Raw genomic sequence first — 13,603 nt, 5'->3', positions numbered from 1 at the left:
TCAGTGTTTAGTTCTATTCGCCTCTAACGTGACGACCGGCTATGCAACCTCTTTGTAGGTCTAAAAATCGATTTTTCTGCTGTCTCAATTAACAGGACATGAAGTTGCAATTATAGCAAGCAAATCTAGGTACTTTTAAATAGATTGTTTCAGCCACCTAACCCACCCCTTCACCTAACAAGAACCCATTTGTTTGACGAATGGATTATCAGTAGGATCTTAGTAGAAATGTCAACAAATCTTTATATCCATGTTTCGTCCCATCAGTTGAGTTAACCTACTGGTTTGACTTTAACAATCAAAAGCTAATCTTTTTCATAAATTACAAGCAAAAACAAACTGATAAGAGCCAAGCAAACGGATTGCTCCAGGATATCAGTGACATGCAAAAAGGAGCTGAAAGAGAAGGTATAACACAGGCTAGAAGCATGTTGCATGTCCGAAGTTGCTTTTGTTCACCCAAGACAACATTCACTGGTAGCATTTAGAGTATTTGTTACTCACAATTCTTTGTTATCATCGCGCTACTTATAGCTCTACTTCTACAGTATTCCTACTTCCGTCAGATAACTGAAGCTCTCAATCTATCTCATTAGAGAGCTCAATCATGTCTAGTCCTTCGAACATCGACCTTTCTCCCTTGCAACCGCTCGAGATCCGTTATATGGTCCAGACCTTCAACAGGTTACCGCAACATGCAACAACACCAAGCGGCCTAGTTAACCACTGGTACTTCAGCATCAGACATGTGCCCCTGAGTCCTCCTGGCGACCTCGTCCACTTTATTCATCCTTCCAGTGGCCTCGTCCACTGTGAAGGTCCCTACGCGGTGCTAACTCTCCCTTCACCAGAGGCTCAAGCTGAAGTTGTCGCACCTCTCCTCCTGAAAGCATTCGTTTACGGTCTCAGCGGCGGTCCGAACGGGGAACGTATACCACAACGACTACTCTCTGTTCCATTCAGTTGGGCCACGAAAGATCAAGCTCTTGCAGAAGCCCTTGGAAAGAAACTGGAAAGGATGGGTGTGAGAAAGGAACTTTGCTCCATAAGCTGGGGAAACGCATACGAGGATCTAGTGGCGGACGAATCATGGTCTAGGGTCCTTTGTGAACTGGCGCGTCTCAAACATCAGAACCAGAGCCTCGGACAATCTGAAATGGAATTCCCTGGTGTGAACGCCCAGTTCTGCCATGGATGCAAGAAGCTGTTTCCCCTCTCAGATCCCTTGCATCCTTGTCCAGGATGTCGAGACGTATACTACTGCTCCAGGGACTGTCAGTTCTTGGATACTCCGGAACATATACAAATCTGCGGGGGTCCTTCAAGTGCACTACCAGAAAACGATGCCATTCCGGGCTTTGAAATCAGTCCCATGAGCGCTTCTCAGTATTACAACGAAATTGCCTACAGAGTGCCCGAAGCACGAGCTTTAGCTAGATCAATTAAGTTGACCCTTCCAAAAGGACAAGGGAGCAACAATGTGATGTGAGGACATTACGTCTAACCGAATAATAATTTCAAGAGCTGACTTGTCTTAGCCAACCACTGCGACGGCTCGTCATTACCGGCGAAGACACACCAGAGAACTTGGAGCTCTTATTTGGTCCAAACTGGAAAGAGAGCTCGAGTCAGGTCCATGAACGAATTCGGCTCGAGGTTATCCTTCGTCCACCACGTGAATCCATTAGTTATGGTATCTACGCCAGAATGGACGAAGGTACCCCTGCATGGTCGCCACGCGCAGCAAATGACGCTGAGAGGCGTAAGGTTCGGACGATTCGAGACATCCAGTTCATTGCACGGAATAACCCAGGAAAGGACATACAACATTCGCTTCCTAACTTTGGCTACAGTGAAGATGAGTTACAGGCTTTGTGTGAAGTGGCTATTAATACGATGGATCAAGGCGTACTGAATGGGTTAACAGGTTGCGGTCCTGGAATCAGAACAGTGGGATCGAGTTGGACAGGGAGTCAGTAGCAGAAGCAATTCTCGAAAGCAATGCGACAGATCACTGGCGATGTCATGTGGTGTTGTGAGTCAAATTGCTCTGCAGTCGTTGCCCGCGTTCGATAATTCGACAATGATTAGGACTACCTAGGCTTTCTCAACCAGAAGCGCACATAAAAGTCATTGTGACAGATACGTTGAAGAATATCAAATCAATTCCAACCCCTTCCAAACCATGTGCGCTGTCAGATCACCTATAACGTAACCGTAATCATAGAAACAGGATATCACCAAGCCCTAGTAACCAGTCATAGAAGCCAACCTTCCAACCGAGGCAAATCAACACCTTAATCCATCGAGAAACAATGGTATTTATGAACAGTTAACGTATGATCATCGTCCAGTAATGTAGTCCTTGTTCTCAACCGTCACACTCTTCGTCATGTGGTTGACTTTGTATACACCCACAAGACGAGACGCAAGTTCGAACTATTAACACAATATTAGCTGAGTCCACTTAACAATGAAGGATGCAGGTCCTTACCATATTGTTTCTGAGTGAAATGACAACAAACTGGGCATTCTTCGTCCGCTCCTTAATGTATGAAGCGACAATGGAGACCTAAAACAATGACGTTAAGTTTCCCTTCCATTGAAGGCGTTGCGGGTATCACTCACGTTTCTAAAGTCCAGAGCGGCGTCAATTTCGTCCATGACGTAAAGAGGAGTCGGCTTGTAATGGTGAAGTGCGAAGACGAGTGCCAAACTTGATAATGTCTTTTCACCACCGGACAAGTTGCTGATATTCTTCCAACTCTTCTTTGGTGGCATGACAGAGAATAGGATACCTTCGGAGAAAGGATCCAAGGAATCAACTAGCTCGAGCTCAGCATTACCACCCATTGTGATCATCTGGTACATCTCTTTGAGACGCAGGGAGATCGTGCTGAATCCTTCCATAAACCCAGTAAGCCGAGCAGAACGCAAACTGTCCAAGCGAGACTTGGCATTATCACGCGACGACAACGCAGTAGCTAGGTCTGCTGAACGCGACTCATGCTCAGCAACCCGACGGCGATATTCTTCGATGACCGACAGGTCAACCGAGGCATTCTGGACTTTCTCTTCGAGGGTGGCAATTACGGCCTTCAACGACTCCTTGTTCATCTCGGCCAGTTCATCATTCGTATATCTCTGAAGTTCAGCGGTCTGCTGCTCATCGTCCCCTAGATCGCTGAGATTCTGCAATTTGAGCTTGGATAGTTTGTCTTCCCAGTATCTGCTCCTCTTCTGGTTCTCCGCGAGAACTTTCTGGTTTTCATCCAACTTGTTGCGCATCTCAATCTCTACAGCTCTCGTTTCATTGAGCTCTGCTGTCTTTTCGTCCAGCTCGTTCTTTAGAGCCTTCAGCTCGCCTTTCTTCGTCTCGAGGGCCTGACAAAAGGAGTTAGTCTGCTTCACTGCATCGCACGAGCTCACCTTACCTCTTGAGCTTCTTCAGCCTTCTGTCTCGAGCCAGATGCATCATTGGCTTGGTTCTGGACATCATCGTTGAGATGCTCAAGCTCTTCAGCGACATGCCCCAGTTCCTTCTCGGCATCTCGACGAGACTTCTCATGCTTGATGATAAGCTTCTCGTTCTTGGATTTGGCGACTTCAGCATTCGAGATTTCTTCAGCAAGCAGGCTGATCTGCTCCTTGAGGCCATCGACCTTGGCCTTCTGACTTCTGAGTTTGACACCGCCAACCTGCATAATCTTATCCTGCAGGGACTGGATCTCTTCCTCAATTCCACCCTTTTGAGATCGCAATTCTTCAATATCCGCTTCCAAGGACGAAATTTGTTTTTCAAGCGCCGCGGCACGGCTATCGTCTGTCTTGGATGGCTTATGCTCAGCGCTGATTTCCTTGATTCTCCGTTTGGCATCCGCAAGGCTGCGATTCGCACTCTCAATTTCGATGAGGATTTTCTGGATCTTAGTCTCGACACGAGGGATTTCCTCAGACTTCTCCCTGATTTGAGATTCTACCTGTCTCTGCTTCTCCTGGAAAACTTGGAACTTTCTCTCCATATCGTCGCGGTCGTTCTCGAGCTTTGTTACCTGCTCTTTGGATGTGTCGGCGACCTGCTTGGAAGACATGCCACCTCTGGCGACACGCGTGCCACCACCACTCATTGTTCCCGAGACGTCAATTAGCTGGCCATCAAGCGTTACAACACGCCATCGCCGGGCACCGTAAGCGATTCTATTTGCCTGGTCGAGATCTTTGGCCACGAGGGTGTTCTGCATAACACTATAGAACGCGGGTGCGAACTTCGGATCCTTGGGCTTCACCAGGTCGAAGAGTCGAGGAACGCTCTCCGGCGTATAGATTGAAGACATATCTCGGCGAGCAAGTCGATCAAGTAGAATAAAGTTGGCTCTTCCCAGATTGTTCTTTCGCAGGTAGTCAATGCATTGTTGACCCACCTCAACAGAATCAACGACCATGTTTTCGAGAGCAGGGCATGCTGTCGAAATGGCAACATCATACTTCTCGTCGATAGTTCCGAGATCACCGAGTCGTCCATGGAAACCATCGATACGCCCTGATTCTTTGAGTCTCATGAGACCAGTCAAAACGCTGCCTCTGTTCTGGGTACTGGCAAGGCTAGCTCTTGCTTCATCGGCTTTCTGCCGGGCGCTTGAGACGTGAGAGCGGATTTCCGGTTCTTTCTGCGACAGCTTCTTCATCTCGCCCTCGAGCTTCGCGAGTTCTGCCTCTAGCTCCGCTTTCTGCTGGCGTCGCTCTTCGAGATTGGCCTCTTTCTCAGACAAGGACTCCTCAATCGAAGCAATCTTCGACTGCGCTTCCTCCAGTGCCACAGCGCCGGCATTGCTCTTCTCACGCAGAATGTCCAGTTCACTCTGTGCCACGGCAACGGCAGACAGCTTCTCGTTAATTTTTGTGTTCCACGGTTCTAGAGATTTCTGCTTGGCCGTTATCTGGTCAGAGAGACCCTGGGTCTTGCCTTTCAGACCTTCACGAATGGAGGACAGCTCCTCCTCTTCCGCTTTCATCTCCTTCTCGAGGTCCGCAATCTCTGCAGTCTTTTTCTCGATATCATAGGCATGCTTTTCGACCAAGCTTTCGGATTCTGATCCTGCGAGGCGGCTAGCCTGCATGGCCTTCTCCAGCTTCTTCTGCTTACCCACTAGGAACTTCCTCTTCTCTTCAAACTTAACAGACTCCTTGTCGTATTTTGCGATTTCCTTGAGCATAGCCTGCGTTGCCTTGTCCATACTTTCGTATTCTTTCATGCCTCGCTTGTAGGCCTTCTCGAGTTCCTTGATCCCTGATTCGTTGCCTTCATGCTTCTCAAGTTCCAGGTTGAGTAGCTCCTGCATCTGTAGAATGGCTTCCTCGGTTACCCGAGTATTGTCCTCGCATTCATTGATGTAAATTTGGTATAGAGCCGACTGCTTCTGAACAAGCTCGTTCTCGTCTCTGAGGTAGGCAAGCGCTTTGTTTTTCTTGTCTTCCAGGGCATTCTTCTCCTTCTCGACGTGCTGGACACGGTTATTCTTTTCAGCGCAGACTTCATTGAGAGTCTCAACTTCAGTTGCTGCTTCTTCAATCGGAGTCTTGTATTTGGAAGTTCCGATAATGTCCTCTAGATATTCCAACAGGCCATCATCGTGTTCGTTTGCGGCTTTCGGCTTCATTTGAGCGATAGACTCCACTTCACCCTGTAGAATCAGGAAACGCTTATGGTCGAGATCGATTCCACGCTCGCGGAGGAAATTGGTCACGACTGTGAAGTTAGTCTCCTTTTTATTCATGTAGTACTTGCTGGTATTGTTCTTGAACGCCTTTCGGGAGACGATTAGTTGGGAATCTGGAACGACTTCGTGAGCACCTCCTGGGAGGTCCATAATCTCCTGGAAATGGACCTCCACCTCACAGAAGGGTAGGTCAGGGAAATTCGCAGAGTTATGAATTAAAGCAGAAATCTTCCCTTGCCTCATTTTACTGGCGCGAAAGCCAAAGACGAACAGTAGCGAGTCTATAACGTTCGATTTGCCGGATCCGTTCGGTCCAACAACAGCAGAGAAAGAGACGTGGAACGGTCCAACCACTTGTCTCCCTGCGTAACTCTTGAAGTTCGTTAGCACCAAATGGGTGATGACCATACGTGGCTTTGGACCCGTCGGCTCTTCCACTGCAGGCGGTGCCAAGGTCCGCGACTTCAGAACTATGTCCATTGGCTTCTCCAACGTCGTCGACATCGGATTCACGGGGGAGATCTGCGATCTCGGCTCCTCCGCTGGCTTCGGGGTCTGGTTTACGGCCGACTCGGTAATGTCGGTAAGGGGGCTTTCTCTTCGGATTCGACGTTCGGGTTCCGGCGAGGCTGAGGGTTCTGGTGTTGGGAGTGAGGACTGTTCCGGAGCTGGCGTGGTTGATACACGACTCTTGCGGGGATGAGCCATACTCTTTCTTTTACGTGTTTCCAGCGCATTCTTTGAAGGTGACTCCGGTTCCGCTTCTTCTTGTTCTTCCTCTTTCTCATTCTCGTTCTCCTGTTCCTTCTCTTCTATCGTCGTGGTCGTCGCAATACTACTTCCTTCGTCTGGGGCTCGCGACGAAGTGTCCAGGTGATCGCCCGTCTTTGCTCGTCGGCCTCGTGAGGGGCGTGCCGCCCTGGGTGCTGGAAGATCTGCTGTCGTCCTTCTCCTCCGCTTCACTGGCATCTTTGTCGCGACCGGGGTATATTCGTCTTCGTTCTCTTCGCCATTATCGCCGTCATGACTCGAAACCGTGGGGGTGACACTGCTGCGCCTGTCATCCTCTGAACTCTCTTCGACAACGAAGCTCCTCCTTGCGGAGGCACGCCGTGATGGTCGTCCCTTGGCGATTGAGGACATTATGATAAGTTCGTCCCGACCGATGATGGCCGACACATGAAGGTAGAAAGATGATTGTTCGTTGATGAACGGCCGGCTCGGTCGCTTGTGTTTTGCGCCAGGACGTGGGTTGTTTACGTTTACGCCCGAAGAGGAAAGGCCAGGCCGTTTCTGCCCCGGCTTGTGGCACGTGCGGTCTGACCGCCCTGCTGATGTCAGCGAGGTGTATTGTACCGTAACAGGTAATTATCGAGGAGTTACTCTGCGACAGCAAGACACAAGCAAGGAAAACAACAAGCTTCACATTACAGAAAAGCCAACTGTTTGCGCGCCAGTCACCATGGCGCCGTGGGAGGACTTTGATGCGACCTTCCATTTCAGTAGGAACTTTACATACGACGGGAAGCTGGTGGAACAGATCCAGTCCAACCGCCGGAGTCTCGAGAACCAACTCTTCGTCGACCGACTGCTCTCCCTGCTCGGCGTCAAAGCAGGTAAACTCTTCTCCGGTCAGCTACAATGCCATTTCCTGATCTGACAAATCGCAGTTACGAAGGCCTATCCTCCCAGATCAAATCAAGACCTCCGCACATTATACAAGCAAATTGTCGCGTCCCCCTTCCCGAGCCACCACAAACAATCCTTGATCTACTATATTCTGCGGGATTGTCGCGCAGCCAACGATGCTGCCGCTCAGTTTGCGCGCAAGTGCTATCTACCGGAGAAATACAAGCTGTTCATTGACGGCTTATGGTACCTGGACCGGTTAGAATTCAGGGTATGTGTTTCTGGTTCTCTAATTTCAGCGATCAGTTATTGACTGGACTCCAATGACAGCGAGCACTAGAATACTTGACTGAACCGTCCTTAATTCCAACATTTCCCGACGAGATCCTTTACGTCCTCACGTTGCAGAAGATTCCCAGACATGATGATAGCCTCGCCATGGCGTATTATCTTACCGTCTCCCCGCCGCTCGCATCAGAGAAGGTTCAACGCGCCTTCTTTGAAACCCTTTGCCGCTCCAGTGTTACGGAAGCATTCTACTTCAGCCGAAAACATGGAGAAGCTAGCAGAAAGAGCTACATCGAGCAGCTGGTTGTATTCGTGCACAGGTCTGGGCCAGGCCAGAGCAGGAGTAACCTCGCCATTGAGCTCATCAACTTGCCGTTTGATGAAACGGAGGAAGAGTGGTTCGAGGATGTACTGCTTCGCGGAAAGGCGAAGGCCCTCCATGGTGCAAAAGACACTGTCTTGATGAGACGTCTCGCAACCGGCAAATTGAAAGATCACTCCGCTGAGGTCGAATCATTGGGTGGTCAGAAGATTGATGGCTTGAACTGGGATGATCTGAGACAGAGTATGAATAAGCACGCTCAACTTCTGTCTGCTCCTGGCAGCAGTGGGGAGATCCCTTGATTTATTAACACTATCACGTGGGTATGCATTGGGATGGGGAAAGGAGTTCAGGACTTTAGCGCTGCCTTCCTGGGTGTATGATTTCTAACAGCTGAAATAACTCTTTTTAAAGGCAAAAAATGGGATCTCTCATGAATTTGGCCTTGTTCGTCGCACATCTATGTTTCTAGAATGCACTCCTACGTGTTTGCATGTCTAATAACATGCAGCATGGCAGACCTCGATCTTATATATCGATTAGCCCTATAACGAAGAGACGGCAGAGGCTACAGAGCTCCAAACAACCTATCAATCCGTTCCCCAACCCACTTAGAGCGGTCCTTGATGCGCGAAGTGTCCCAGGAACCCTCTTCACAGATGTAGGCGTCGATAAAGTCCGCCGGGACCCATTCAAAGTAGATGTTCTTCACAGAGAGCGCAGTATTTTGCCCATCCCCTCTCTTTAGTTCTCTTTCAACAACATCAAAGCCTTTAACACCGCTGCTTTTCCAGCCTCTGATTACTTCATCAGGGTCATTTTCTTCGGTAACATGTTGAGTCACGCTGCCTGGCTCCGCAACCTTCTCTAGTTCGGTGAGGACAACCACCCTTGCCGCTGGATTGACATTCTTTGCGCTCAAAACAGCAGGTAGAGAGCCCGTCTTGTTGCTAACGTCACCAGAAGATGCAATTCTGTCGGCGCCGAGGAGAAGGATGTCGACATCCTTAGCAGCAAGCGCAGCAGATGCATCTGTATAAATCGTAGTTTTCAATTGAACTGAGCGTGATTGGAATTCTGGCTGGACGGCAGAGGCAATACTGACACCCTCGTACAGAGGACGAGATTCGAGAACGTGCAGTTCTAGTTTCTCAATGTCCGGGATAAAAGCTATATGGAGAAGCGCTGACCTGATCGTTGAACTGGATGAAAGAGTGAGGATTTTGACGGGAGATGCGTTTCTTCCCCCGATGACGTTCGTCCTTAGATATGATATAAAGTTGGAACTGACGCAAGCTCCGGTCGATTGCCGTTTCTCGGCAATCTCATCGATGACAGCGAGAATCTCATCCTTCTTGGTAGCTGGATGGGCGCTGGTGTCGGAGATAATGCGCTCGATGCTAGTCAACGCGCTGACTATAACATTCACAATTGCCGCGCCCATGCTCTCTCTCCCATTCTTCCACAGGTGCCAGCCGGCTATTCTGACCAGTTCCCACCAGCGTTCGCGACCAATATCATCTCTCATTCCAACGATCACTTTTCGGAAGATAGAAAGAGCAATTGCGGCCAGCTCGCGTGCCCCGCTCTCGTGGTCATTTTTCAGCGTATCCAGACCATCCGCCAATATATTCCCTGCTTCTTTCCCCATGTCTGTTTCGAACCAGACTCTGCTCAAAGTTTCCTTCAGTCGCGGGACGCCGCCGAATTCTTGACTGTCGATTACAGTACTAGGATCGTGCCACTCCCAACCCTCATGCTCCCAGTCCGTCTGGATACCTTCCTCCCCTTTTCCACCTTCATCCTTAGTCTTAAGGCGGAAGCCAAACGGATGGATTGTCCATTCTCTCCCAATAGACGGGTCACTGAAAGTAAACGGCTTGCCTTGACGAAATAATGCCAGAGATTCAGGAGTTAGTGTCGTTTCCTCTTTTATTTCCCGCCACGCGGCAGAGAGTGGATTTGGGTCAGTCTTATCGATGCTTCCTGAGATGGGCGCAAGATGGTGACTGTCCGGTAATTATTAGAACATGAAGTCCAACTATATAAAGAAACCTGAGATCAAATATGGCTGAACAGATCAGGACTCCCGATTCCCTGAACATGAGCTTTGACATCATACTGGGACTGGCAAGAAACAGCCAAGATATAATATCTCATCGACCTTCCCATTGTATTCTTCTGGGTGATAGCAACCGACAGAAGTAATATTAACCTACCGATATGTGTTTACTTTGTCACTCCTCCGAAAAAGAGCCACAACAGGCGTTCCATTTCCAGATTCGGGAAACTTAAATATCAAAGATGATACAACGGAGCGTTTGGTTAGCGGCTTGTCCTGCGCTGACATGTTGTCCGCTTTAAAGTTAATACACGATGACAATAATCGATAGTCTCTTGAACTCCACTGCCGGATCGACGTTTGCGAGGGGACTGCTCTCAGACGATCAACTGCAGATACCTGAGAACGCAAGCTATGATACTGGTTTAGAGTGTTACTTGCTCTCACTTGAAGAAATGAAGGACACTTAATAGATCTCGAGAGAATGAACATTGCTTCCATCAGAATCCACGAATGTTGTCATCGGGTTGTCACGGATGACTAATCCAACGGATGAGAAAGAACCACAATCATCTGATAAGAGGAAAGCCTTCGATTTATCCGTTGCTGATGCTGAAGTATGTTGAATATATATATTGTATTCTATATAGTTATCGTATGATCGGGATGGCGTGATGATTCGCATCATATGTATGCATACGTAGCTCCGTGACACCGTTATGAGGAGAACCAAGCGCATCTGATACGATGAAACGGCAATTGCATCGAAAAGTATACACAATCTGGTGATTCTCGTCAAATAGAAACTAGAATCGAGCCAAGTGATAGTTAGCAATGGTTGTTTTGGCAGTCAAGAGCTGTCTGTAGGCTCGTCCCGGGCGGTGTCCAGGCCCGCGCGGCAAACGAGCAAAATGCATCGCAAAAGTGGTTGCTCCGCCCGGACGATCTCCAACAAACAAACAGATACGGACCTGGTCCTACGCCGGCTTCAGCAAGACTCCTTCTAGCCCTCAGCCCTCAGGGATCTCTTTGTCTTCTTCTGGATATCCAAAGGATCTACCGTCGGGAGGCTGGTGAATGTGGTGGTAATGGGCGGAACTCGGTGATCCCGCCAGAGACGCGACCTGAGACCGGATCCCGCCCATAGAGAAACGCGGAAAGCGACTTGACGCTGAGAAGAAGGATTTCCGCGTAGACTAGCAAAATGGTTGTCTGCACGTATTTCCAGCAAGGTCGCTGCAGGTTTGGAGGTACTCTGGATTGAGTTCCCGCCCTTCAAGACTCTGTCTGATAGTTCTTCCAGATCGCTGCAAATACGAACATCCCGGGCAACCAACGCTCGGATCGAATCGATTCGGAGTGCTCAGTGGCTCAGGTGGAGGTCCTACGAGTAGTGGAGGCTTTGGAGGTATGTTTATTCTTTATTTCAATCTCCCTTGTTGGAAATAGACCAGCCACCTCTCCCAGATGTTCTATCCTTTACTGTTATTGGTTCCTATTGTCAACGAGTGAATGTCATCATCGTCTGCGGATTCGGGTATTCAGATCTATGCTGCTTCATATATCTTGTAGTGTTACGACGTTCCTAGGCTGGTTTCTTCGGATTCGATCTTTTCTCCTCTTCAGTTGTTGTTATCCTTGTCATGCGTGTACTATTCAGCCGTTCCCAAGTGGTTTGTTTCTATTGTCCCTCTTTTCAATCGTTGTCACTTCCATCAAATGTTCCGAAATACGGTCTTTATTGACCCTGACACCTGGAGAAAAGCTCGAAGCTCGGCGCAGAGTCAACAGACACCTAGGTATGTGGATCTCGCCCCTTGAGGTACTTTTTCTCCATCTAACGGTATAACAGCTATGGTGTGACCGCTGGCGACATTAGAGCTGATCTCAGCGCTGGGAAAGGAAGACCAGAATGGATCTTCTCGTCTTATGGGCCTGGGAAGAATGCTCCGCGGCAACTCTTCGGGGGGCCTCAACGGGAGCAGAGTTTCGAGGAGATGCGGCTGCGTCATTACGAGGCTGCTGCTGCAGGAAATCCAACCCCAGCAATCCAGGAAGCTGAGGCCCTCTATGCAGAATGTTTGAAACAGATGGATACGGCCATCAATGATGCCGATGGAGCTGTGAGATACGTGGTAGAAGGGGAAAAAGAGCATCCGAATCGCATCGATATCACAGAGGGAAGAACTGGTCCTGCTGCTGCTGCTGCTGCTGCTGGCCAAGGAACTTCTGCATTTGGCCAGGCAAATAGCGCCTTCGGACAGCCTGCAGTATTGGGAGGTACTCAGTCTGCCTTTGGGAAGCCTACTGCTCTGGGCCAACAGCCAGCGTTCGGACAACCAGCGTTCGGACAGCCGTCATTTGGACAACCTTCTACATTGGGACAGAAGCCTGCCTTTGGACAACCATCCAGTCTAGGACAAGGTGCTCAAGGCTCGGCATTCGGACAACCTTCAGCTCTGGGCAGCTCCCAGTCTGCCTTCGGAAAGCCGGCCTTTGGACAACCCTCTTTCGGACAGCCAGGTTTCGGCCAGCCAGCCTTTGGTAAACCGAGTGTCCCATCGCCATTCGGCCAGGCACCGACAACAGGATCAGGTTTCAGTCAGCTTTCCTCTGGTCCTTCGCCCTTTGGTCAACCTGCAGGCCCAGCAGCTGGCACAGGATTTGGACAGCCCTCGACGACTACTGCTAGTCCATTTGGCCAAGCTGCGCAGTCAGCCTCTCCATTTGCGCAAGTTGCGAAGACTGAGAATCCCTTTGGCCAGCCATCTACCACTGCTAGTCCTTTTGGAGCACCCGCTCAACAGCCTGCACCTTCAGGATTTGGTCAACCGCCAGCCGCAACGACTGCCTCACCATTTGGCCAGCCCCCTACAGCCCCTACAACCACCCAAGCTGCTCCTCAACCTGCTCCAGCGGCAGGTCTTGGTCCCAGACCACAACTCAAGGTCGACGATCCAAAACAACTTAACCCTCTTCCAAACCTTACCGGCCAGACCGTACGCGATCCTCTTACCAAGAAACTCACTATGTGGAAGGGCCAGCCAGTGAAATACATTGATGACTGGCCATGCTATCTGCACCCTGACGATCGTCAGACCTACGTCCACATATTCTTCCCCGATGGCCCACCTGACCAGGCGAGCTTGCGGGATGCACAGGGTAAACCGGAAGAGTACACACCGGAGGTTACGGAACAGTATGAGTTTTTCGTTAAGAATGGATTTTTCAAGGACGGCGTTATTCCGAGCGTGCCACCCAAGACTGAATGGGTCAGCTTTGATTTTTGAGCAATGTTGGGAATGAAACTGGAAATACGGGTCATGGTCAGGGAGATGGTTCCGAGCGAGAATGTCTCCTACACGGATATATATGAGCATTAAAAATGTTACCTCTGTACTGTACTTTGTTACATCGTAGCACTTCCCACCTAGACTACCAACACATCAAGTCTACTGATATAATATACGCGTATTACAGTGAGACGAAACGAACGGAGAATTCAGGTTTCAAATCTTTTACGATTTTTTGTTCCATTTGCTCTTCTAGCCGATACATGGCGTAACCCGTAAGCATTCCCAACTA

General features: G+C 49.4%; 5 protein-coding genes across 5 annotated transcripts; 3 read left to right on the top strand and 2 right to left on the bottom strand.

Annotated features, from left to right (window-relative positions):
- Nucleotides 1-328: 328 nt before the first annotated feature.
- C8Q69DRAFT_519707 (hypothetical protein) lies at nucleotides 329-2,039 on the top strand (the record flags this gene model as incomplete). Its single annotated transcript, XM_028633475.1, has 3 exons — nucleotides 329-1,485; nucleotides 1,539-1,874; nucleotides 1,928-2,039. The coding sequence occupies exons 1-3, from the start codon at nucleotides 608-610 to the stop codon at nucleotides 2,037-2,039; spliced, it is 1,326 nt and encodes a 441-aa protein (XP_028485898.1). The 5' UTR covers nucleotides 329-607.
- Nucleotides 2,040-3,286: 1,247 nt separating this feature from the next.
- C8Q69DRAFT_237764 (hypothetical protein) lies at nucleotides 3,287-6,957 on the bottom strand. Its single transcript, XM_028626451.1, has 2 exons — nucleotides 6,428-6,957; nucleotides 3,287-6,355 (listed from the first exon to the last, which is right to left on the bottom strand). The coding sequence occupies exons 1-2, from the start codon at nucleotides 6,858-6,860 to the stop codon at nucleotides 3,426-3,428; spliced, it is 3,363 nt and encodes a 1,120-aa protein (XP_028485897.1). The 5' UTR covers nucleotides 6,861-6,957; the 3' UTR covers nucleotides 3,287-3,425.
- Nucleotides 6,958-7,179: 222 nt separating this feature from the next.
- Nucleotides 7,180-8,258, top strand: C8Q69DRAFT_400747 (nuclear pore complex assembly-domain-containing protein; the record flags this gene model as incomplete). Its single annotated transcript, XM_028627898.1, has 3 exons — nucleotides 7,180-7,333; nucleotides 7,388-7,617; nucleotides 7,677-8,258. 3 exons carry the CDS (start codon nucleotides 7,180-7,182, stop codon nucleotides 8,256-8,258), a joined length of 966 nt encoding a protein of 321 aa, XP_028485896.1.
- A 266-nt stretch (nucleotides 8,259-8,524) lies between these two features.
- On the bottom strand, nucleotides 8,525-10,306 carry C8Q69DRAFT_401416 (hypothetical protein; the record flags this gene model as incomplete). The annotated part of the gene is made up of 2 exons (XM_028627927.1): nucleotides 8,525-9,965; nucleotides 10,176-10,306. 2 exons carry the CDS (start codon nucleotides 10,304-10,306, stop codon nucleotides 8,525-8,527), a joined length of 1,572 nt encoding a protein of 523 aa, XP_028485895.1.
- Nucleotides 10,307-10,935: 629 nt separating this feature from the next.
- Nucleotides 10,936-13,559, top strand: C8Q69DRAFT_237604 (CCCH zinc finger domain protein). The gene is made up of 4 exons (XM_028626450.1): nucleotides 10,936-11,268; nucleotides 11,322-11,426; nucleotides 11,784-11,817; nucleotides 11,871-13,559. Exons 1-4 carry the CDS (start codon nucleotides 11,223-11,225, stop codon nucleotides 13,306-13,308), a joined length of 1,623 nt encoding a protein of 540 aa, XP_028485894.1. The 5' UTR covers nucleotides 10,936-11,222; the 3' UTR covers nucleotides 13,309-13,559.
- Nucleotides 13,560-13,603: the final 44 nt, after the last annotated feature.

The sequence above is a fragment of the Paecilomyces variotii genome, assembly GCF_004022145.1.
Source record: "Paecilomyces variotii strain CBS 101075 chromosome Unknown C8Q69scaffold_4, whole genome shotgun sequence".
NCBI lineage: Eukaryota > Fungi > Ascomycota > Eurotiomycetes > Eurotiales > Thermoascaceae > Paecilomyces > Paecilomyces variotii.
Note: the sequence above shows the minus strand (reverse complement) of the source record. Positions and strands in the feature narration are given on the sequence as shown.

Bases quoted from the DNA above. Each gene is read 5' to 3' on its own strand.
- C8Q69DRAFT_237764 (XM_028626451.1), bottom strand. From the start codon at position 6,860: ATGTCCTCAATCGCCAAGGGACGACCATCACGGCGTGCCTCCGCAAGG. The intron at 6,356-6,427 runs GTATGGCTCATC...TCCCAACACCAG, and splicing joins GGAAACACGTAAAAGAAAGA to AACCCTCAGCCTCGCCGGAA.
- C8Q69DRAFT_237604 (XM_028626450.1), top strand. From the start codon at position 11,223: ATGGTTGTCTGCACGTATTTCCAGCAAGGTCGCTGCAGGTTTGGAG. The intron at 11,427-11,783 runs GTATGTTTATTC...CCTGGAGAAAAG, and splicing joins GAGTAGTGGAGGCTTTGGAG to CTCGAAGCTCGGCGCAGAGT. The intron at 11,818-11,870 runs GTATGTGGATCT...ACGGTATAACAG, and splicing joins CAGAGTCAACAGACACCTAG to CTATGGTGTGACCGCTGGCG.